The sequence below is a fragment of the Opisthocomus hoazin genome, chromosome 2, assembly GCF_030867145.1.
Source record: "Opisthocomus hoazin isolate bOpiHoa1 chromosome 2, bOpiHoa1.hap1, whole genome shotgun sequence".
NCBI classification, from domain to species: domain Eukaryota; kingdom Metazoa; phylum Chordata; class Aves; order Opisthocomiformes; family Opisthocomidae; genus Opisthocomus; species Opisthocomus hoazin.
Genome location: NC_134415.1, coordinates 57,537,747 through 57,559,760, shown reverse-complemented (window position 1 = coordinate 57,559,760; position 22,014 = coordinate 57,537,747). Strand labels below are relative to the sequence as shown.

The 22,014-nt window shown below is 44.9% G+C and overlaps 1 protein-coding gene across 9 annotated transcripts in view; it reads right to left on the bottom strand.

Moving 5' to 3' along the window:
- Positions 1-5,003: 5,003 nt before the first annotated feature.
- SASH1 (SAM and SH3 domain containing 1) overlaps positions 5,004-22,014 on the bottom strand; it is a 567,447-nt gene continuing 550,436 nt past the window's right edge. For all 9 annotated transcript variants that reach the window (XM_075413749.1, XM_075413755.1, XM_075413752.1 and 6 more), the window contains 3 exons: positions 10,362-11,500; positions 9,652-9,783; positions 5,004-8,816 (listed from right to left, as the gene is read on the bottom strand). In XM_075413749.1, coding sequence (XP_075269864.1) covers positions 8,556-8,816; positions 9,652-9,783; positions 10,362-11,500 — 1,532 coding nt within the window. In that variant the 3' untranslated portion in view covers positions 5,004-8,555. The remainder of the gene's footprint in view (positions 8,817-9,651; positions 9,784-10,361; positions 11,501-22,014) is intronic.

Genomic DNA, 22,014 nt, shown 5'->3' with positions numbered 1-22,014 from the left:
TGCCTCGGGACCCAACGGTCCTGCTAAAAGCAACATTACTCAGAATTAAAGAGTGCGTCAGGCCTGGATGCTTCTCTCGCTTACCCAGCTGAACTGAATTTCTCTTCTCCAAATAGCATCTTGACTTCACAGAACTTCGCACAAGTGCTCAGCAAAGCAGACACACCTGGAAAAACGAGCAGAAATAGTTACCGCCCAGGAGGGCCTCCGGCTGTTTGGCTGGTTTTCTCACCTCTGCTTCCCATTTGAATGTGGGATTTTTGGGAGGCCCTGATGAGGTATTCACCAAATCAGTGTCGTGTTAGCCGCGCTTTCCCCATGGCACTGTACACCTCTGGTGCTGCTTGCACGAGGGGTCACAGAGCCACCCACTTTTGTTCTTGCACACACCTAAGTGAGCACCAAACAATGAGCTGGAGACCAGAACATGCCAAAACCTTGGCTTTGGTCTTCTCACATGCCAAGCAACTAGCACGACAGCAGGATGCAGTAGGGTGCAGCTTGCAAAGGTGCAAGGCGTGAGGTTGAATCTATGCAGCCAAGCATGGACAAATGTGTTTCTTTTATGTATTCCTGGGCATGAAACATCTATGGCTGGGAAGCTTTGCTTGCAAGGTTAAACACCTTGTCTGCTCCAGGGCAGGCGTATCTACACACTGACAGGTATTGCATGGGAGCTTGTGCTATTGCTCTTAATGTTAGCTTGCATGAATGAGTCCAGCGGAGGGCTACAAGGATGGTGAGGGGACTGGAACATCTCTCCTACGAGGAGAGGCTGAGGGACCCGGGCTTGTTCAGCCTGAAGAAGAGAAGGCTGAGAGGGGACCTAATATATACTTACAAATATCTGAAGGGTGGGTGTCAGGAGGATGGGGCCAAGCTCTTTTCAGTGGTGCCCAGCGACAGGACAAAGGGCAATGGGCACAAACTGAAGCACAGGAAGTTTCGTCTGAACGTGAGGAAGAACTTCTTCCCTCTGAGGGTGACGGAGCACTGGAACAGGCTGCCCAGGGAGGTTGTGGAGTCTCCTTCTCTGGAGATATTCAAGACCCACCTGGACAAGGTCCTGTGCAGCCTACTGTAGGTGACCCTGCTTCGGCAGGGGGGTTGGACTACATGACCCACAGAGGTCCCTTCCAACCCCGAACATTCTGTGACTCTGTGATTCTGTGAATCCTCATACACTGAGGCAGACGCCTCCCCTATTCCTGAAGCAAGACACAACTGACTGAATTGCTAAAATATACAAAAAAAGAAAAAAAAAGTAAGTTTTTGAGCACCTTGGACTCATTCCAGAGGTCTTTCCTATGTGCCAAAAGGCAAATTTTGACTCACACTCGCACGTATATTAGAAAGCAGCCTGAAACCCTCTCCTGCTTTATCATTAGGTTGCAGAGGAGAAAACTCGGAAGGAAGCAATTGGTCTCAAGGAATGTGCTAAAGCCAGCCCTTGGGGCTTAAAAAAGTCTCTCTCAAAGGGAAGAGGCTTAATGAATTGCGAGAGCCTCTCATCTCTCATCTCATTCCATTAGATGACTTCATTAAGCACATAAGTGCTTATGTGCATAACTGAATTCATCCAAGCCATTCTTCTGCTCTGCAGCAACCGCGCTGCTCCAAATCCAGAGCACCTTCTGCGATGCTCACGCGTTGGTGCTCACAGGGAAGCGCAGCCTGCGTCGCTCCGTAAGAGCAGCGGAGCTGGCGCGGTGAGCGGGCACGGCGCTGGGAGGCGGGAGGGCAGCAGTCCTGCGTGTCGCTGCTGGCAAACGCGGTCTTCCCCACGCGGCAGTTCCTGTGGACGGCAGGTAACCCGGTGCTGCTAAGAGAAAACAAAAAGTTATATAGCATGTGCCTATGGTTTTAGCGTGCTCAGCAGCATCACTAACCTTGCTTCCAGACAGCCACTGTAACTTCCAAAATTACCCGCAGCTCAGGGTATACGTTGCATGGTCCACAGCGTTGCCATTTTTCTTTTTCTCATTTTGGCTTTGTAGAATTGCTGACACCCAAACAGCAGATCCAGATTGCTCAGACCTGGAAGTTGAATGAACCTCAGCTCTTGGTACCGAGCTGGCTCCAGTGGGGACTCTGGCGTATGGACATCAGAGCGAAAGGCAGACCATTCTGACACTGCCAGTACTGTACAGGAAGGGCTCACCGTGAGGTTGAGGTGGCATTGCATTTTGCTTTTAATCAGCATCGAACTTGCAGGAGAGGTAGTTTGGTTTCACTCTTTGAGGCAGAGAACTGGTTGTAGGTGGTGGGGTTTTTGTTTGGCGAACTGCAAATGACCCACTAAAATCAGAACTTTCAAAGTGAACGCTAATATTAGGTAACAGCTTACCCAAGATTTGGCAAAACATAAAAATTATAACTTCCATTTTCAGTACCTGATGAGTATATATTGAGTACCATAGGAGTCAGCAGAGCCAAAGACCAAAAGAAGCAGTAGCAGATTGATGGTCTAATTGTCAAGTGTGTCCCCTTAAGGCAGGATTCATGGACATAAATACAGGTCTTGTTTTCATAAACTTGCACAGCTGTATATGCTTTTTGCGGCTAAATGGAGAAACGCAACTCGTGGAACTTTCAGAACGGCACATGCCAGTACAATGAATGCAGAACTTGTCAGGGACACAAAGCGCTCTGCCTACCTGGGACGGGGTCCACCTCAGAAGAGCCAAGCCTTCAAGCCTATGCAGGACTCATCTCAGAGATGGTGAAGTTAGAAGGCTGCATCCAATAAACAACAAAGCTGTTTGAAGTGCAAAACTGTAATCCCAACTCACCTTCCTCTTGTACTCCAGGCTGTCTGATCTTGGAAGCAGTGAATCCCACCAGGCGTCTTTCTGTTTGACCTTGGGCACCTGGGTTTTTATCAACTCCAACCACAGCAGCCTAAGCAACAAGGTTCCCTTGAAAGAAGACCTATGGCTTTATTCTAGTCTGACTCTTTCTGGAAGCTTACTAATTCCATGGTAACTGTCCTGATAAGTTTTTAAAGAGGGTTCGTTGTTTTTTTTTTTTGGGTGTAGAATATTTTAAGTCCATTTGTGCGTGTAAAATTTTTTCTTCTGCATGGAGAGAGGCCCAAACCCACTGGGAATGACAGAATCTCAGTAATAATCAGAGCTGTGGAGTCAGGGCTTGAACATTGCCGGTATACTTACATCTGGAGGCACAGTCACGCAGGCATAAGTTCAGCATAAACCAACAGTGTTGCAGAACTGAAGGGAAAAAATAATCATGTCTGTTCATGCAACGAAAGACCGCAGTATCTGCAAAAGGGCAAGCTTAAGAGCGAGCAAGACTTGCTTTATATTAGTTCCTGAACGTTACATGATTAACCTTTAGTAGTCTCGTGAGGGAGCTCCGGTGGTACACGTAACACTACGTTCATAGCTTTTAACTCTCCATGGGCTTACATCTGAACCTTCTGCTCAGGCATAAAGTTTCTTCTTAGAAGTCTGAGTAGCGAGAATTTTAACACGTTTCTCCCACATCTCTTCTTCCGGTGCAAACGCTTCCTTGCAAAGAGAGAACGTTAGGAACAAGGCCAGGTATGTATGTGTCGGGGGGTGGTGGTGTTTGGTCTTGGCAGCGGCTGTGGTGGTGAGCACGCGTTCGGATCAAACACACCAGCAAAACGCCGAGAGCCGTAGATGGGGGCTTCACGTTTCAGCTGCTCCCGAAGCAATCCTGGACCGCAGCAGTCTTGGAAGGGAACAGCGCTCCTTCCAGCTGCGGAGATGGCAAAGCGCCCCGGCCTTTCATGCTGCGTGGTGTTTTGTTTTGTTTTGATTTCTGTTTTGTTACTGGAGAGACCCTTGGAAACGGGCTGTCGGTGGGCCAGCGGCAGCCCCGGGCCCCAGCCCGCTGAGCAGTGCCCTCTGGCGCGTGCGCACCACAGCCGCACCGAAACGCATCAGCAGGGCAGGAGAATGAAAGGTTCCCATCGGACTTGCTCCCTCACTCCCACGGACCGCTTGCCACGTCGTACAGTCCTGACGGGAGCGTCGCCCGAGGGGAACCGAAGATTCAGCTGTCTGGATCCAGCCCAAACGACAGATTTTTTGTTCGTTTTCTCTTTATGTCATTTCCAGGGTTAAGCTTGTGGTTAACGACAACTAACGCAGGCACAGTCCACTCTTGTTACTTCGGGCTAAATCCACACAGGATTAACTTCTAGCTATGGAGCACCATTGCCACGTGGACCTGCCAGCACCCTGCCAGGTCGCTAAGCATGCCCGTTAATTACACAGCAAACTTCACTAGACCAACAAATGCAACACAGCGAGCAGTAAGTCACTGCAGCCGGCTAGGAGGAGATGCCACGAGCCGTGTCCTAAGGCTCCTCTGCCCCAAGCCTGGAGAACGTTGCCGCCTCATCAGAGACCGCAGAGACCACCTGGCTGCGCAGGAGTCGCAGCCGGCCTCTCCAGAAGAAGGCACCTCGCCAGCCCAGCCACGTGGAGCTGCGCTTGAAAGCCAGCTTTGAGCTCTCTTCGCTCAGGCAAGCGCTGTAACTACAACTCGTATCATACTCACAGACTCCTTCTCTGGTTCCACTAATTTTTAACTATTCCCCTCCAAAGCGGAAAAGCTTCCAAGGGGAGACCTGGGAGACCTCTCGCACACACCGTCCTGAGCCCAGCAGCTGAACGTCCATGGGATATAAAGAGACCAAGTTTGGACAGTGACAATTCACATCCCACACAGTTACATTTTGACGGCTGCTTCTAGCCCTGCATTATCAGGGCTTTTAATCTTCCTTTTTTTTTAAAAAAAACTTTTTCTGCTGCTGCAGATATGTGCTGAGAGTGCTTACAAGGCGAGGAGCTTACAGGCTTGGTAAGCTGGAGGGAGAGGGCCTGGGATGCAAGCAAAGAAACTAAATATCTGGACACCGCTACCAGAGCAGTAAATAAAAGATCTGTTAGCTAAATTTAAAAAAAAATAAATAACAAAACAAAAACAACAAAAAAGAGAGAGACCAAGGAAATTTATTTACTTTTTTATCTATGAACAGTATGACATATAATTATAGACAAGTTTTGATACACAGGAAAACCCTTTTGTCAACCATTTTTTTTGCTAAATGAAACAGCACAATAATCTTTACACATTCATATTTTGTTTTTTCTTTTTTTTTTTTCTTTACAATACACAGCTTTCTTGGGTTGAAGCAAACTGCAGGACATATTGGGTACTGGTATATTACAGCTACTTACATCATTTAAGAACAGCAAATGGAGAAAAATAAGTTATTTAAATATTGATTTCATATACAGAAAGTGCAACTTTGTTAGTTGTTACATAACTTGCTTGACAGTTTTGATTCCCCAGAGGGTGTCAATTAAAGATAAAAGTATCTTGGACCAAAAGTATTATTTATTCTAAAAATAATACAGTACAACTGCACAGCTGTGACTTGGTGAATCGACCACTCTTGCTGCTCTTAGAGATGATGACCTGTTTAAATAATGCAATGTTTAACGCTTCCGATCGTGCTCCCAGTTTGCATTCAAAGCCAGGCTCATAAAAGAGCACAGGGAACTACGGGCGCCGTTGCCACCTGGGTAGTAACTGAGGGTTATCGATAGAAGCTGGCGGTTATGACGGCATTTGGTAATATTTTGGGCTTGCTGCTTCTATTGTCAAATAGCTGTTCAGGTTACAACGGTACAATGGACAGGTAGTTAACATCGTTAGCCAGAGCAGAGCAGATTAGGATTCCAGCAGCAGGTTTCGGTCGTGGTTCCCAAGAGTCAATGAGCAAACTTTTGCTTAGGGCACAGAATGGCTGCGAGGAAACGTAAGAGGTTATGGCTCCCATACCGCAGTGCCTCACCTGCTTGGGAACGCCACCGGTCACTGAAACCACAGCAGGGATGCTCAAACACTGAGAAGCTTAAGGCTTTTTTAGATTAAAATATAAACTACAATTGTAATTCAAGTAAGACCACAGAGCACAGTCGTAAAAAGAAAAACAAAGGAACTGTTAAAACTCACAGATCTCAAAGTGCTCACTCCAGTCCTGATGGGTGTGATTTGGTTTCCCGGGGCTATGTAATCATTTGAAAATCATGGATTTACAAAGAGTGTTTGGCATACAGGCTCAGCTTATTCCTGTAATTCTCTTTCTGTTTGTTATTGAGGAAAGTAATACTTTGGGAGAGCTTCATTATGTGACTTGCCTTCCCTGCAGTATGAGGAAATTCGCCTCCTTTTTTATTGCGTGTAGCCAGCTTGAACTTTTCCCTTGCTCCTACGAAGCTGCTGTCTACTTACTTCTACCCAGTTCTGGCCCCTGCCAGCAATCCCAGGAAGCCTCCATACTCTTTCCACCTCCTGCTTACTGATAGTCGCCATGTAAGCCTCAGAGAGGAACAACAGACAAATTGTCATTATTAAAAAGGCATTTACTTTTTTTTCCCCCAATTTTCTTTTTTTTTTTTTTTTCAGATTTTCACCAGCTGTCCAAAAATCTATGCTGTGTGTTTCCTGATGATGTCATATTAGAACATACTGATTATGCACACACTGAGGAGATTATTACAGAAAAAGAGCTGGAGGAGGTTTGCTTGAGAACAATTTCAGGTTACATCAGTGAATTAGTTGCTGTCATACGATGATGTGCAGCAGACAGCAAAAAGTAAACCTGACACCTATCAGTTCTACCAGAAGCCAAATTAATTCTCTGTAGTAAAATGTGTTCACCTGACTTAAAACATGGCCATGTAAGGACCATATAGAGTAAGGAAACATGGAGTAACCATAATTTTTCATTCATGAATCTGACGGCATTTTATCAGGAGAAGTGTCATTAGCTCAGCACGAGGCTGGGATAACTGAGGCACCAAATAGCAAAGTGCCTTGTCTGTTTTTTTACAGTAAGTTGATGTCAGAACTGATACTAGAAACAGCCACCCATCCTGGCTTGTGCCCGGGCTTCTACACTGCCTCCCTTTACCTGCCAGGGTAAGCGTGCTCTGTCTTCCACTGAGCGCTTGTGCTACAAGCAGCTGAAGGACACATCAAATAAAGACCCCGAAGAAAAAGCTCGTTATGTCCTATTCGTGACAATCTGTATTTGGTATATAAAATGTGTACCCATATAGAAAAATAAAATCTGTCATTAGCCACATACGCGAATGGAATGTTTTACATGGATTTAGGCAGAAAAATATCATCGCATCATGGAAAAATGGGTCACCACATATGCCAGAACAGTGCTCTCTTCCAGTGAGAGGTAACATTAACACACAGCCATGAGGAATATCAACTGTTGTAAAAATCACAGTTAATAATACTATATAGGATTTTTTTTGTCCATGCAATGGAATTACTGGATCTGATGATTTCTATGGGACACAATTTGCTTTTTCAATGCATTTTATCTCCAACAAGTGAATTTTCATTTACAGAAACCCACTGTTTGTAATTGATACGGTCAGGATACCAAGTCAAAGCTGCAGCATAATGATTGACAATATAACACAGTACACAGAGTATGATTAAAATGAAAAGCAGTTACATATATACAAGGCAGTATATCTTGGAACAGTTTAGTAACAACAGTAAATGCAGACTGTAGTGAACAAGAAGTTAGCCTGGCAACTGAAACCTAGCATAACCCTGCATCTGTAAAAGCATTCCTACCACACAGAAGGTGTTACAATGAGGCATTTCATAGAAGCTACTTCAGCTGGAAACGACCCAAGTGCAGCTCAAGGGTGACAGGCTGAAACAAGGCTTGGGAAACATGAATACAGGTAAGTGAACACTAGGTAACTGCTTAAAAGCTTATTTTAAGGCAAATAAAAAGGTGATTGCTAGAAAGCAGTTATAAAAATGACCTCAGCTCTGTACAAATAAAAAGAAGCTTTCTGACTCTCTACGGGTTAGTTGCATTGGAGTGACAGAGACGGACCTTACTGAAAACTAATTCCAGTCCGTTAACTTCGGCCTAGCTAAAGGCTTTGTGGCATACTGGGACCTATACCAAGCAACAGCAAAGATGACTGGGGGGATTTGTGCTTACCTCTAGACTGCTAAAATAAACAAAAGGCATTTGCCAAACAGCTTCTACTGGAATTCTCACCTTGGCTTTTACCTGGTCTTCAGGACTGACTCCAGGTACCTGGAACCTAGAAGTACAGAAGACCCCCAACCGAAGGACCTCTCCATAGAAACAGGGCCTACTACTAGTATTACTTTCACAAACTTGAAGAAAATGTGCAAGGGTCCATTAACTCTGCGAAGCCATCTGATTCTCAGGCCAACCCTGTGCACTTTATGAAACGAGAATACTGTACAGAGGAGTGAGGGGGGAGGGAAGTGCCACATCTGTGTTACCTGGTGGTTGCTTCTCTTCTCCTTCAGTTGCCAAAGACAGCAATAGAAACATCCCATATCCTTTGAAGAAGATAACTGCCTGTCCTTGGGAGCCACTTCCTTGATCCCTTTAGCTATGTGAAGTAATTAGAGCAATACTGGTGCAGGAAGAAGCAGTGGATTCTCGACCAGGCAATGCCACACTATGGAGCATGTTAAATTGCCTCTGGATCAAGGGGTTTGAAGAGTCTTGCCGCTGCCAGGAGCTTGCTTATGTGCCTTTCCTCTGTGATGCCAGCTTCTTGAAGGCAAGTTTGTGACAGAGAAGGCACTTCGCTCAGTGTGTTGAATCCTGCTTCTGTGAGCAGGGTGGAATACATAGGTAGGCCAATGGAAATCAGCCAGTCAGATACAGAGGTGATAAGTCCTGGGGATACAGGTTTTCGGCAAATTTCAGTGAGCCCTCCACTTGGAATCTGGACAGTAAAGAAAATACAAGAAAATAATCCTTAATGTTAAACATAACTGCTTGTTTTACAGCAAGTCTTTTTTTTTTTTTTTTTCTTTTTTTGTCCAAACTGGTAGAATTTCATAGCAGATGTTTCAACCTCTCTCACGTCACACTTGTCAGTACGACAGTGGCGTGGGTTGAAAGGCGAAGATCACCTGGCACAGGAGTAACAGGAACAATTTTGGCAATGCAGATGCAGTGGGCAGTATCCAGCTGCTTGGACAACCATCATGTGCCATTCTGAATTAGTTTGAGATCAGTAAAAAATACCCAGTGACATGACTTTCCAGGGTGACCCATTTAATTTCTCAGCAAGGCAAGAGAATACCAGTTTTGCCTATTATCTCCTCAGATAGACCAAGTGCTCTTATAAAAAACCATGAAAGCTTTTGACAGTTTCCTCCTCCTGCTTTTGCTAAGGAGGACTGGACAACAGTGTAGTTTGAGATATTAAAAAGGAGTGTAAAACCTTTCAGATTTCAATACCCAAGCGTTTAATACATGGCACCCTTAGCGAGCAAGTCTCTGTTACCAGTGCTTGCATTCTGCTTAGACTTTCAAGACTATGATTCAGTCGAGAGAGGGCTATCCGTTCTCCTTTCAACTGCTAACTGTCCTTCTTCAGGACAGGGGGAGGAACCTCCTGCCCCCTTTAGTATCCCTACCGACACTGTACCTGCTGGGTGAACACAGGGAGCACTTTTGTACCAGGACTTCACAGGTATCTGCCTTTACCAGTAGTCAATCCTTTTTAAAAGTCTGCTCGTAAATAAGAAAATCAGGTTTATGGAAATACTCACTGCCATGCGATGCTGCTTCCTCAGCTGCTTTACCCGGATCTGGTCCATGTTTGTGGCAACATCCTTTTCAGGCTGGTCTAAATCTTCAGAGTACCTCTGTACCAAAGCCTCAGGAATGCCACAGCGACCATGCTGAGTGTTCCCAGCCAGACACAAAGGAGAGAGGATAGATGAAAGAAACGTATCAATACAGAGCAATCAATGCAAACATAAAGAAAAGTGCAGGACGGGAGCAAGAAGCAGCTTTCCTTGAGATTCCACGAAAACTGAAAAAGCAATCCCTAGAGGAAGGACTGGACCTCAGGACTCCATCCTTCCCCAAAAGAAGTCCTATGTCCTATCACTATGTTATCAACCCAGATTTTCTTGGAAGCATAAAATCTAATCATGACTTCCTTTTTCATCTCTGCTTTCCCCCACTGGCAGAGAAAGAGACATTTCCTTGCCCACTGCCACCAAGGTACCAGTGCCTGAAAAGATGAAGGTTCAGAGTAAGTCCGTGATTTCTCAGTCCCCCCACAAGACAAGAGTTACTTTAGGCATAAGGCCTGATAGTAAAGACAAACATAGTTACAGAACATCTAATGTCCTAATGAATTCTCGTTTATCTAGGCTGGTTACTCACAAAAATACAACAAATACAATAAATGAAAGACTACCCCTTGGAATGCTAGTAGAATAATAACGCTGAAGCAACGCCCCTCACTTACCTTGTCAGAGTATGGTTCTTCAGTAAGATCAATGTCTTCAGACTGCAGCTTGTTTTCTATTACCATTTCCAGATCCATTCCCCTGCTACAAGAGACTTTCCTCGCTGAAGCAGGACCTAGCTTTACCACATGCTGCTGAACACTAGCAGTCTCTGGGAGCTCCGACAGCCAGGGTGGCAGCGGGCTGGGCGGGGTACTCAGCTCCGGTTCAGACGATATCCTATGGACAGGTACTCCGTGACAATCAATGGGAGCGGATGAGCTGGACTTTTTTACCGGCAAACATGGTGCTTCTAGACTTGAGTGGCTCCCACTTGCGGTCATGGGAGGATGATATAACCCATTAGAAAGGCGTTCTCGGCATTTTTTGGCAGGGACAGGTGGTGGCTGAGAAGGATTTTTTGGTTGCATTCTTGCCTCATTAGTGCCTTTTTGCTCAGCTTCTAGACCTCCCTTGAGGACTGGAGCATAATCAGCCCGTGCAAGGTCATGAAAGCCTTTACTTTGTATTTCCAGAGGCGTTCTTGTTGCAAGATGTGTCACTAAGGCAGACTGAGCTTCACAGTTTTTCAGGGGGAACAGAGCAGGCTTTCCACCTGCAGTCTCCACTACAGAGCAGTCCAATTCTTTAGCTCTTCCCTTCTGAGAACCAGCAGCTCCTTTACCCTGCTTCGGCATCAAGTCATCCACCATACAGCTGCCTCCGTAAGACTGAGGTGGCAGGGCAGAGCCAGTTGCCTTTTTTGCTATATCCAGTGAATCCTGAGGAAAAGAACCTACTTTCTTTCTAGTGTCCTGTAGGTTAGTATTGGATTCTCCCTGAAGATCATCCAGTGAGTGAGATCTTGGCCATGTATCTACACCTTGGGGGCCATCCAGAGTTTCATAGCTCCGGCAGACGGCAACTGGTAAACTTCTGCGGTTCTTCTTCAGACCCGTAATGGCTGGAGGTTTGACAGAGCTCTTCAGAGCACGATGTGCACAACTCAACCGGCTTTCTTTTTCCCCTTGCTGTAGAGTTTCTATTGACTTGGTCAGTGGAAGCGTAGGATAATTTGATAGCTGGTTTCTGCTGAAGTCCTTAAAGCTATGCTCACTTGCTGATTTTGAGGGCAGAAGACAGGTCCTTCGAGTTTTACCTAGAAGCAAATAATTCACAATCCACCATTAAAAAAAAAAACAAACAAAAAACTGCAGTGTAAATAATGGATAAGTTCTAAATGCCTTTGAAACAAAATTATTTACTTTCTTTTTGTTAACTCTAAATGTACAAGAACTCAGTGTCATTTTAAGCATATGAATTTGTGAGCTTCAGCTGTATTAACAAATTTATTAATGAAGAACTGGTAAAAGTGACCACATAAGGAAAATATATTTAAAATACTTAATACCCTTCCTGCTCCCCAATTTGCAGAGATTTGAGGTTTAGCTCATGTAAACCTTTTTCATTGCAGAAATATCCTACAGTCAGAACTGATACCCTATACCCACTATATGAACTGGTTTGACCCCACACAGAAATAACTCAAAAGACCTACCATTTTTTCCTACTTTTCTGATTTGATTAGGATATCAATAATTATGTTCACCTTCTAATGAAGTTCACTAGATTGCTCACGAAAGCTCCCCCCCCCAAAAAAAAAAGATCCCATTTGTTCATTTCAATCACGAAGTGTGCCAGCAGTGTTATTTCATCTCTTAAACGAGCAGCAAACTATTCGCAATGGCAAACCAGACAGCAAACAAGCATTGGAAGTGTGGTGCTGTACCAGTCCTTTTGTAAAGTTACTTTTAGGGACAGCAGAGTTTTATGGAAAAAGTTCTTATACTGTGAAATGGGTGTGTGTTTCAAGAGGGAGTTTCAAGCGTGACCGGTATTAGTGTTATTCTTATGTCATAGTGTTTTATCAAAGTGGAAGGTCTTAGAGATGTGGTATTTTATTATAACTGCTTAAGACGACGTGACATTAATTGATATGAACCACAGGTCTTTCGTAACCTTTATTTTTTTATGAGATACGTGCCACTGATTTTAAACAGTGCAGTCCATCAAGTCTGCTTGACAGAAAAGTTCTGATCGAAGGGACTGAGCTCATGAAGAGTATTCATTAGTATTTATTAGGTTATTTCTCAAATACTGCATAGATTTTTACTTTATTTTTAACAAGACAGAAGTAAATTTGTCTCCAGGCAGACAACTCTCAGAATGCCAGCACATCCTGAACAGTTACTGTTTTCTGGGTGACAGGGATAATTTCCCCCATGTACAGCAAGCTTTCTAAAATCAGGATAGATAAAGCTTGAAATTTCTTTTTCAAACGGGGAAAAAACCCAACCAAACAAAAAACTCAAACCAACAGATTTGGCTACATGGTGCAACACTTCTTCCATGCACAGGAGCAATGCATCCCCCTGAGAAAGAAATCTAACAAATGAGGCAGGAGACCTGCATGGTTAAACAAGGAGCTTCTAGCGGAGATCAGGCAGAAGAGAAAGGTCCATGGAATGTGGAAAGAGGGGCAGGCCACTTGGGAAGAGTACAGAAATGTGGTGAGAGCATGCAGGGATGCGACGAGGAAGGCCAAGGCCCACCTGGAATTGAAGCTGGCAAGGGATGTCAAAAACAAGAAGGGCTTCTTCAACTACATCAGCAGCAAAAGGAAGGCTAGGGACAACGTGGGGCCGCTGCTGAATGAGGCGGGTGTCCTGGTGACGAAAGATGCGGAGAAGGCAGAGCTACTGAATGCCTTCTTTGCTTCAGTCTTCAGTGCCAAGGCAGGCCCTCAGGAATCCCAGGCACCGGAGGTAAGAGAAGAAGCCCACAGAGAGCACGACTTTCCCTTGGTCGAGGAGGACTGTGTGAGGGATCGCTTAAGCGATCTGGACGTCCACAAATCCATGGGCCCCGATGGAATGCACCCACGAGTGCTGAGAGAGTTGGTGGATGTCATTGCTGAGCCACTCTCCAACATCTTTGAGAGGTCCTGGAGGACAGGAGAGGTGCCCAAGGACTGGAGAAAGGCCAATGTCACTCCAATCTTCAAAAAGGGCAAGAAGGAGGACCCAGGGAACTACAGGCTGGTCAGCCTCACCTCCATCCCGGGAAAGGTGATGGAGCAGCTTATCCTGGAGGCCATCATCAAGCAAGTGGAAGAAAAGAAGGTTATCAGGAGTAGTCAGCATGGATTCACCAAGGGGAAATCATGCCTGATCAATCTAATAGCTTTCTACGATGACATGACTGGCTGGGTAGACGAAGGGAGAGCCGTGGATTTTGTCTACCTGGACTTCAGCAAGGCTTTCGACACAGTCTCCCATGATATCCTCCTTGGGAAGCTGAGGAAGTGTGGGCTGGATGAGTGGTCAGTGAAGTGGATAGAGAACTGGCTGAATGGCAGAACTCAGAGGGTTGTCATCAGCGGCTCTGAGTCTAGTTGGAGGCTGGTAACAAGTGGTGTCCCCCAGGGGTCAGTACTGGGCCCAGTCTTGTTTAACTTCATCAATGACCTGGATGAAGAGTTAGAATGTACCCTCAGCAAGTTTGCTGATGACACCAAACTGGGAGGTGTGGTAGACACACCGGAAGGCTGTGCTGCCATTCAGCGTGACCTGGATAGGCGGGAAAGCTGGGCAGAGAGGAACCTGACGAGGTTCAACAAAGGTAAATGCAGGGTCTTGCACCTGGGGAGGAACAACCTCATGCACCAGTACAGGCTTGGGACGGACCTGCTGGAGTGCAGCTCTGCGGAGAGGGACCTGGGTGTCCTGGTGGACGACAGGTTAACCATGAGCCAGCAGTGTGCCCTGGCTGCCAAGCAAGCCAATGGGATCCTGGGGTGCATCAAGAAGAGTGTGGCCAGCAGGACGAGGGAGGTTCTCCTTCCCCTCTACACTGCCCTGGTGAGGCCCCATCTGGAGTACTCTGTCCAGTTCTGGGCTCCCCAGTTCAAGAAAGATGAAGAGCTACTGGAGAGAGTCCAGCGGAGGGCTACAAGGATGATGAGGGGACTGGAACATCTCCCCTACGAGGAGAGGCTGAGGGAGCTGGGCTTGTTCAGCCTGAAGAAGAGAAGGCTGAGAGGGGACCTAATAAATGCTTATAAATATCTGAGGGGTGGGTGACAGGAGGATGGGGCCAAGCTCTTTTCAGTGGTGCCCAGTGACAGGACAAGGGGCAATGGGCACAAACTGAGGCACAGGAAGTTCCGTCTGAACATGAGGAAGAACTTCTTCCCTCTGAGGGTGACGGAGCACTGGAACAGGCTGCCCAGGGAGGTTGTGGAGTCTCCTTCTCTGGAGATATTCAAGATCCACCTGGACAAGGTCCTGTGCAGCCTGCTGTAGGTGACCCTGCTTCGGCAGGAGGGTTGGACTAGATGACCCACAGAGGTCCCTTCCAACCCCTACTATTCTGTGATTCTGTGATTCTGTATCAAAAGTCTGTAATAACAGGCAATCAACAGCTGCCAATTAAAGGACCAGTTACTTTTAGAGATCTGCGAAGTTTTGCTAACTTCACTGGAAGTAAATTAATCTGATGCACTTTTAAGCAATGGATGCTTTCTTCCTTCTCATGCAGCTTGCCTTCAAAGCTTTATCCTGAAACAAGCTGAATGCTTGGCTTTTGAGTAATATACACTGCTCACTTTGAATATGAACGAAAGAACCTGTTTAACCTAAAAGAGAAAAAGCTTGTTTTCTCTCTTTCTCTTGCCTTTTTCTCTGTTTAAAGAGTTTAAAAAACCAAAGTACCCAGAAAACTAGCAAAGAAAATTGCAGTTACATTTAAAGAGAAGTAAGAAAAACATTCCCCTCAAAAAAAAGTTTGTTGCATTTACTGGTACACCAGCAAGTTTATTCAATCTAAACTCAAGGTGTGTGTAGAAGGATGAATGCGAGCATACAGGAACTTCTTTCTCAGAAGCTGCACGGTTCACAGTTCAACTCAAGCTAAACATTAACATTTCCCCAAGACACTAATAAAGACAAACCACGCAGTGCTGGCTCCCTTGCTACTACCTTGAGTTCAGGTAGCTCAGAGAAGTAGCAGGAAGATTTGACTGCCTGCACCTTTCCATGGAGCTAGGCCACCGCCTCCTGAAAGTAACTTAAAACCACATTAAAAAGACTTGTAAGAAATGTTACACTCATTTTTAGTGTCTTCAGGCACTAATGTCAATATGTAGTGAGTCTCTTGTCTGTTATTCATATTTGCTAGTATGTGTCTGACTTGTGCAGTAATTCACTATATTGTCTGGGGCTTGCTGTTACAGCTCACCTAACAAAATCCATGCACCTTCTTTTCAATCTGAAATATTGATCAGGGGTTATACTTGTTTTAGAAAAGCATACTCAGGAACCTCAACACTGAAAGAAAAGTTGTGAGAAAGGCTATTACTGTGCAATATAAGCTCCCACTGAGGCCATAAAGGTACCTAGTAAAAAACATTTTTTTAGAAATAGGATATGTCTATGCAAAGCCAGCAGCCTAGGAACAGAAAACATAAGAAATGAGGAACAGGAAAAGGAAGAAGTAAAAACAGAGAAAAACAAGAAAAGAAAAATTTTTTGAATGGAAAATCAAATATTTAGTTCATTCCAGCCCTATTTTGCATAAGAATACAAATGTGGAGAGAATGGAAGGAAGTTCAAAACGTTTTGTCTGTAAAATATATAACTGAACATGTAGTGTTTAAGCTCTCTGCTTTAAAACGGCTTAAAAAAGTGCTGGGTTCAATGCTACTGTTTTGTACAAAGGACAGGGGTTCAGAATCACAGAGTCACAGAATGTTAGGGGTTGGAAGGGACCCCTGGGGATCATCTAGTCCAACCCTCCTGCCGAAGCAGGGTCACCTACAGCAGGCTGCACAGGACCTTGTCCAGGCGGGTCTTGAATATCTCCAGAGAAGGAGAATTCACAACCTCCCTGGGCAGCCTGTTCCAGAGCTCTCTCACCCTCAGAGGGAAGAAGTTCTTCCTCATGTTCAGATGGAACTTCCTGTGCCTCAGTTTGTGCCCATTGCCCCTTGTCCTGTCACTGGGCACCACTGAAAAGTGTCTGGCCCCATCCTCTTGACACCCACCCTGAAGATATTTATAGGCATTTAGAAGGTCCCCTCTCAGCCTTCTCTTCTGCAGGCTGAACAAGCCCAGCTCCCTCAGCCTTTCCTCATAGGAGAGATGCTCCAGTCCCCTCATCATTCTCACCGCCCTTTAAATTTAAGTCAAGAGCAGTATCAGGAGGGCAGCTGTGATTTCTCTTCTTCTAGCTATTCCTTTTCTCTTCCTGACTGTCAGGTGTAACTTCATTATGCTTCTGAGGCATTAAGAAAGGAAGGTACAATTCCCCGAAAGCAGACTTTTAAATATATTTTTAAGTTGTTTTCATAAAGTGGAGAGCTATACAAACAATGTGCACAAATGTAACATTCCCTCCCGATCTCAGAAAGAAAATGAGAAAACCTAGAAGGGTTAAAGTGTAAAGGTAGTAAGGTTTAAATCACATTTTTAATGTTAGCATTTTTAATAATAATTCATTCTTATGATTCTCTGGTACAGTTGAGGAGACTAATGCCTTTCATAGTGCTGTCAACCACAGCAGCAACTCTGATTTAAATGTTTGGGGAAGGATGCAGGTGTCTGGGTGAAAACTAAGATAACAAAGGTGGCCTTACACAAAACGAATGAATAAAGTTTATACTACTTCCAGGTTCAGTTCAAGCTACAGGCATACTCTAACTTTTTTGGTTAATGTTATGGTGCAGCACCGTCCACCTCTCATGATACTTCTCATTATTAGAATACAGAGAAGGAACTTTTCAATTCCCTGTCATCATCTGTCTCAGAAGAAAGGAGACTATCTTGGGGAATATTTCCAGAGGTACCAGAGCTTTTTTTTTTTTTTCTGTGTTTCTCTTCATACTTTTTTCTGTATGGAAGATAGTCCTCAGAAATTTAAGCACTCAAAACCAGACACAGAATGCATTCAGTGGTCTGTCCAGATCCCAGATTTTATTAACTTCACTTTGGCAATGCTTTCTGTGGCTGTATTTTGTGTGCATTTCAAACAGCTCTGTTGACACAATAAAGATGACGGCATGGCAGACAATCCTAGCCTCACTGCTTTTTGTACTACAGACTAGCAGAAATGCACATTACATCAGGCAACGTGGCCACGTGTTCTGTTGCTTCCTTTTCTGACTAATTAGCGCCAAATGATTGAGTGCTTAGGAAGCCCACTTGGCACTACAGAAATCTGGGCTTCAGTTTCTGAACAAATCAGAGAACACCCTTATTCCACTGATAAAGCCATGGTTTGTCTGCTTCTTCAGCTCTGCGCACTGCATGTGCAACTCCAATCTCTCTACATTCCCTCCCTCCTTAAAAAAAGCTACACAGCACAACAAGAAAAGGTTCAAAGCAGCCAGGCAGAATCAGGGACATGAATGACCTATAAGGAATAATTAACAGGCCTTCTCAGACTAGAAAAGAGATGACTTGGGAAGGAGTATAACAGAGGTCTATACACTGACACCGTTAGGTATAGAGGTTCTAAGGAAGACCAGGGATGTCCATAAAGAGAAACAGTTTCGGGAAAATGGATGAATGCCAAGAAACACTACCCAGTTTTTGAAGTCCTTAAATGATTCATTCCCCAAGAGTATCCTGGGAAGAATCAAATGTGCTTGCTCTGTTCCTATCCTGCTGTCTAGCTATCTGCTTTTGGCCAGTCCTGTGAGAACTACATTTCTAATACGGTTTCCAAATGCGTCTCAGACAGATGCTTACATGCAAAACAAGCCCAATAACTGCACTGCTGTCACAAGCGTAAAGGAGAGCTCACTCTCTCCACCTTGTTTTAAACCAAAGACTGGACTATACGGACTAATGGTCTGATCATGCATGGCTGAAGTTGCTCTCTGCTCTTCCATTCTTCCTGTCTAACACTGAATAGGTCACTGTTACGTTCCTTGCTCTCTGTAAACTGGAATAAAGTCACAATGCTCCTCTAAGTACATTGTGGATACCTATGAGCATACCCAAATACTTTTGCAGTGAGACCCTGAGAAGTACCTATAGAAGATACATCTGTACCACTGCCGTAGTATATAGTAAACCGTTTTCGAGCCAAAATGTAAGAGCAGCTCTGAAATCTTGAACCAAAAGGTCCAATATCAGCGCAAAACAAGACACTATACCAATCCTCAAAATATTATGTATAACCATTCCCCAGAAAATCTGAAGACCAATTTCTTCTCAGAATGCATTTCCCCTTTATGAAGTACAGTTTATTATTGCTGATCTGCACATTATGATGTTTATACTAGACAAATGATTACCCTTATTTTAACAGATGAGAATTCAATGTATTTAGAAAACAATATGCATATAAATAACTATGGTCCATGAAATTTGCAAAGAAGGTGGAGCACATTTCAAATTAAACAGCCTTAACAAAATCTCTGAACAAATCCCATACCAAATGTTCTTTTTATAATGGTTTTCAAAACAAGCACTAAATGCATTGGTGAGCAAAAATGCTGCAGAAATGCAGCAAGCCATACATGAGAAGCGATATAAAAATCAGCAGTGGTATTTCACATTCTGCAAAACTCAGACAGAAATACTAGTTTAAATGTAATAGCAAGTATCTAAGTAGACAGGCAATGACAATTGCTTTCTGCAGATTTTATTATATTGTTAAAATAAGGAAGATGTACAGGCAGCAATTTAACTTCAGTGCTACAGCTATCATTATGATGGAACTTAGAGATAAAAAGGAAAGAAAATTGTCACATATGCCATATATTTGGCTATGATTATATTCCAGCATGCCTAATGTATGGGGATTCATATTCAAGAAAAAATTCTCTCTGCTTTCAGGAATTTAGTACATTGCTGATTTCAAGCGTTCACCTTCAAAGAAAATGGCCATTTTCTTCAACAAATGGTTGTTTCTGAGTGGCAGACTGACAGAAAATGCACATACTAAGAGAAAGATCTTTAGCTCATATTTTAAATTGGAAAAGCGGCCACTGCAAGGGGTGTACAGTATGTCATTTATTCTGTTCTTGGTTTCCTGTTTATGCTGGATATTAACGATGAAACCAGGCAGTCTGAGGCCAAGCCATGGCTCAAATGCTTAGAGTGATCAAACCAATTTATTCTATTGGAGGAATACAGGAACATTGTCAGAACATGCACGGAAACAATGAGGAAGTCTAAGGCCCACCTGGAATTAAATCTGTCAAGGGACTGAAAGACAACAATAAGCGTTTCTTCAAGTACAACAGCAGCAAATGGAAGACTACGAAAAATGTGGGGCCGCTGCTGAATGAGGTGGGTGCCCTGGTGATGGAGGATATGGAAAAGGCCGAGTTACTGAATGCCTTCTTTGCTTCAGTCTTCAGAGCTAAGGCTGGCCCTCAGGAATCCCAGATGCTGGAGGTAAGAGAGGAAGCCAGCCTAGAGAAAGGAAGACCTTTCCTTGGTTCAGGACAATTATATGAGAGATCATTTAAGCAATCTGTACACCCACAAATCTACAGGCCCCAATGGGATGCATCCAAGAGTGCTGAAGGAGCTGGCAGATGTCATTGCTGAGCCACTCTCCATCATCTTTGAAAGGTCCTGGAGGACAGGAGAGGTGCCCAAGGACTGGAGGAAAGCCATTGTCACTCCAATCTTCAAAAAGGGCAAGAAGGAGGGCCCAGGGAGCTACAGGCCAGTCATCCTCACCTCCATCCCGGGAAAGGTGATGGAGCAGCTCATTCTGAATGTCATCATTAAGCAAGTGGAGGAAAAGAAGGTTATCAGGAGTAGTCAGCATGGATTCACCAAGGGGAAATCGTGCTTGACCAATCTGACAGCTTTCTACGATGCCATGACTGGCTGGGTAGATGAGGGGAGAGCAGTGGATGTTGTCTACCTGGACTTCAGCAAGGCTTTCGACACTGTCTCCCATAACACCCTCATAGGCAAGCTCAGGAAGTGTGGGCTGGGTGAGTGGTCAGTGAGGTGGATTGAGAACTGGCTGAACGGCAGAACTCAGAGGGTTGTCATCAGTGGCGCTGAGTCTAGTTGGAAGACTGTAGCTAGTGGTGTCCCCCAGGGGTCAGTACTCGGCCCACTCTCATTCAACTCATTCATCAATGACCTGGATGAAGGGACAGAGCGTACCCTCAGCAAGTTTGCTGATGACACAAAACTAGGAGAACTGGCAGATATACCAGAAGGCTGTGCTGCCATTCAGCGAGACCTGGACAGGCTGGAGAGCTGGGCACAGAGGAACCCGATGAAATTCAACAAGGGCAAGTGCAGGGTCCTGCACCTGGGGAGGAACAACCTGATGGAAAGCGGCTCTGCGGAGAGGGACCAGGGTGTCCTGGTGGACGACGGGTTAATCATGAACCAGCAGTGTGCCCTTGCTGCCAAGAAGGCCAGTGGGATCCTGGGTGCATTAGGAGGAGTGTGGCCAGCAGGTCAAGGGAGGTTCTCCTCCCCCTCTATTCTGCCCTGGTGAGGCCCCACCTGGAGTACTGTGTCCAGTTCTGGGCTCCCCAGTTCAAGAAAGATGAGGAGCTACTGGAGAGAGTCCAGCAGAGGGCTATGAGGATGATGAGGGGACTGCAGCATCTCTCCTATGAGGAAAGGCTGAGGGAGCTGAGCTTGTTTAGCCTGGAAAAGGCTGAGAGGGGACCTTCTAAATGCCTATAAATATCTTCAGGGTGTGTGTCAGGAGGATGGGCCCAGACTCTTTTCAGTGGTGTCCGGCCGCAGGACAAGGGGCAACGGGCACAAACTGAAGCACAGGAAGTTCCATCTGAACATGAGGAAGAACTTCTTTACTTTGAGGGTGATGGAGCACTGGAACAGGTTGCCCAGAGAGGTTGTGGAGTCTCCTTCTGTGGAGATATCCAAGATCCACCTGGACAAGGTCCTGTGTAACCTGCTCTAGGTGACCCTGCTTCGGCAGGGGAGGTTGGACTAGATGATCCCCAGGGGTCCCTTCCAACCTCTACCATTCTACGATTCCGTAAATATTTCATCCCTAATGACAAGTTTACATAATCCCTTAAGTAAAGCATGCTCGGTCAGCACAACTACCTGATTTCTTCAGAACAGAAAGAGTAATCTCTGTTATCATCTGTCTTAGTAATTTTTAGTGCATCACCTTTCACTGATGCAAGATAAGGTAATGGGAATTGATATCATAAGCATTTTTTTTTCCCATAGTATGTTTCCTTGCCAACTTCTCAATTAATCTTAACTTGCTAGTGTTCACTAAAAAGTCCTAAATCTCTGCAGCTGGCTTCTGATCAGAGGAGAACACAACATGCAACCTAAGCAAACACAAAAATTTTGGCCTAAAACAGAGAACATTTTTTTCTAAACAATTTTTGTATGGGTTTAGAAGAAATCCTCCTAATCTCAGTGGAGTTCAGCGACTTCTTCATTGCCAGCGGTCCCTTAGACATGGGCTGTCAGAGTGTGAGTAGTGCAAGCCACATGAGGCATGACTGCGTGAGAATTTGATACGGAGTGGAGAAGGCAGGGAATGGCAGTGAGAGTGCCTGTTGCCTTAGGATTACGAAAGAAAGATGATTTGTGAAATGTGATCTGTTTCCTACCAATGTAAATAAATAAATTAGAT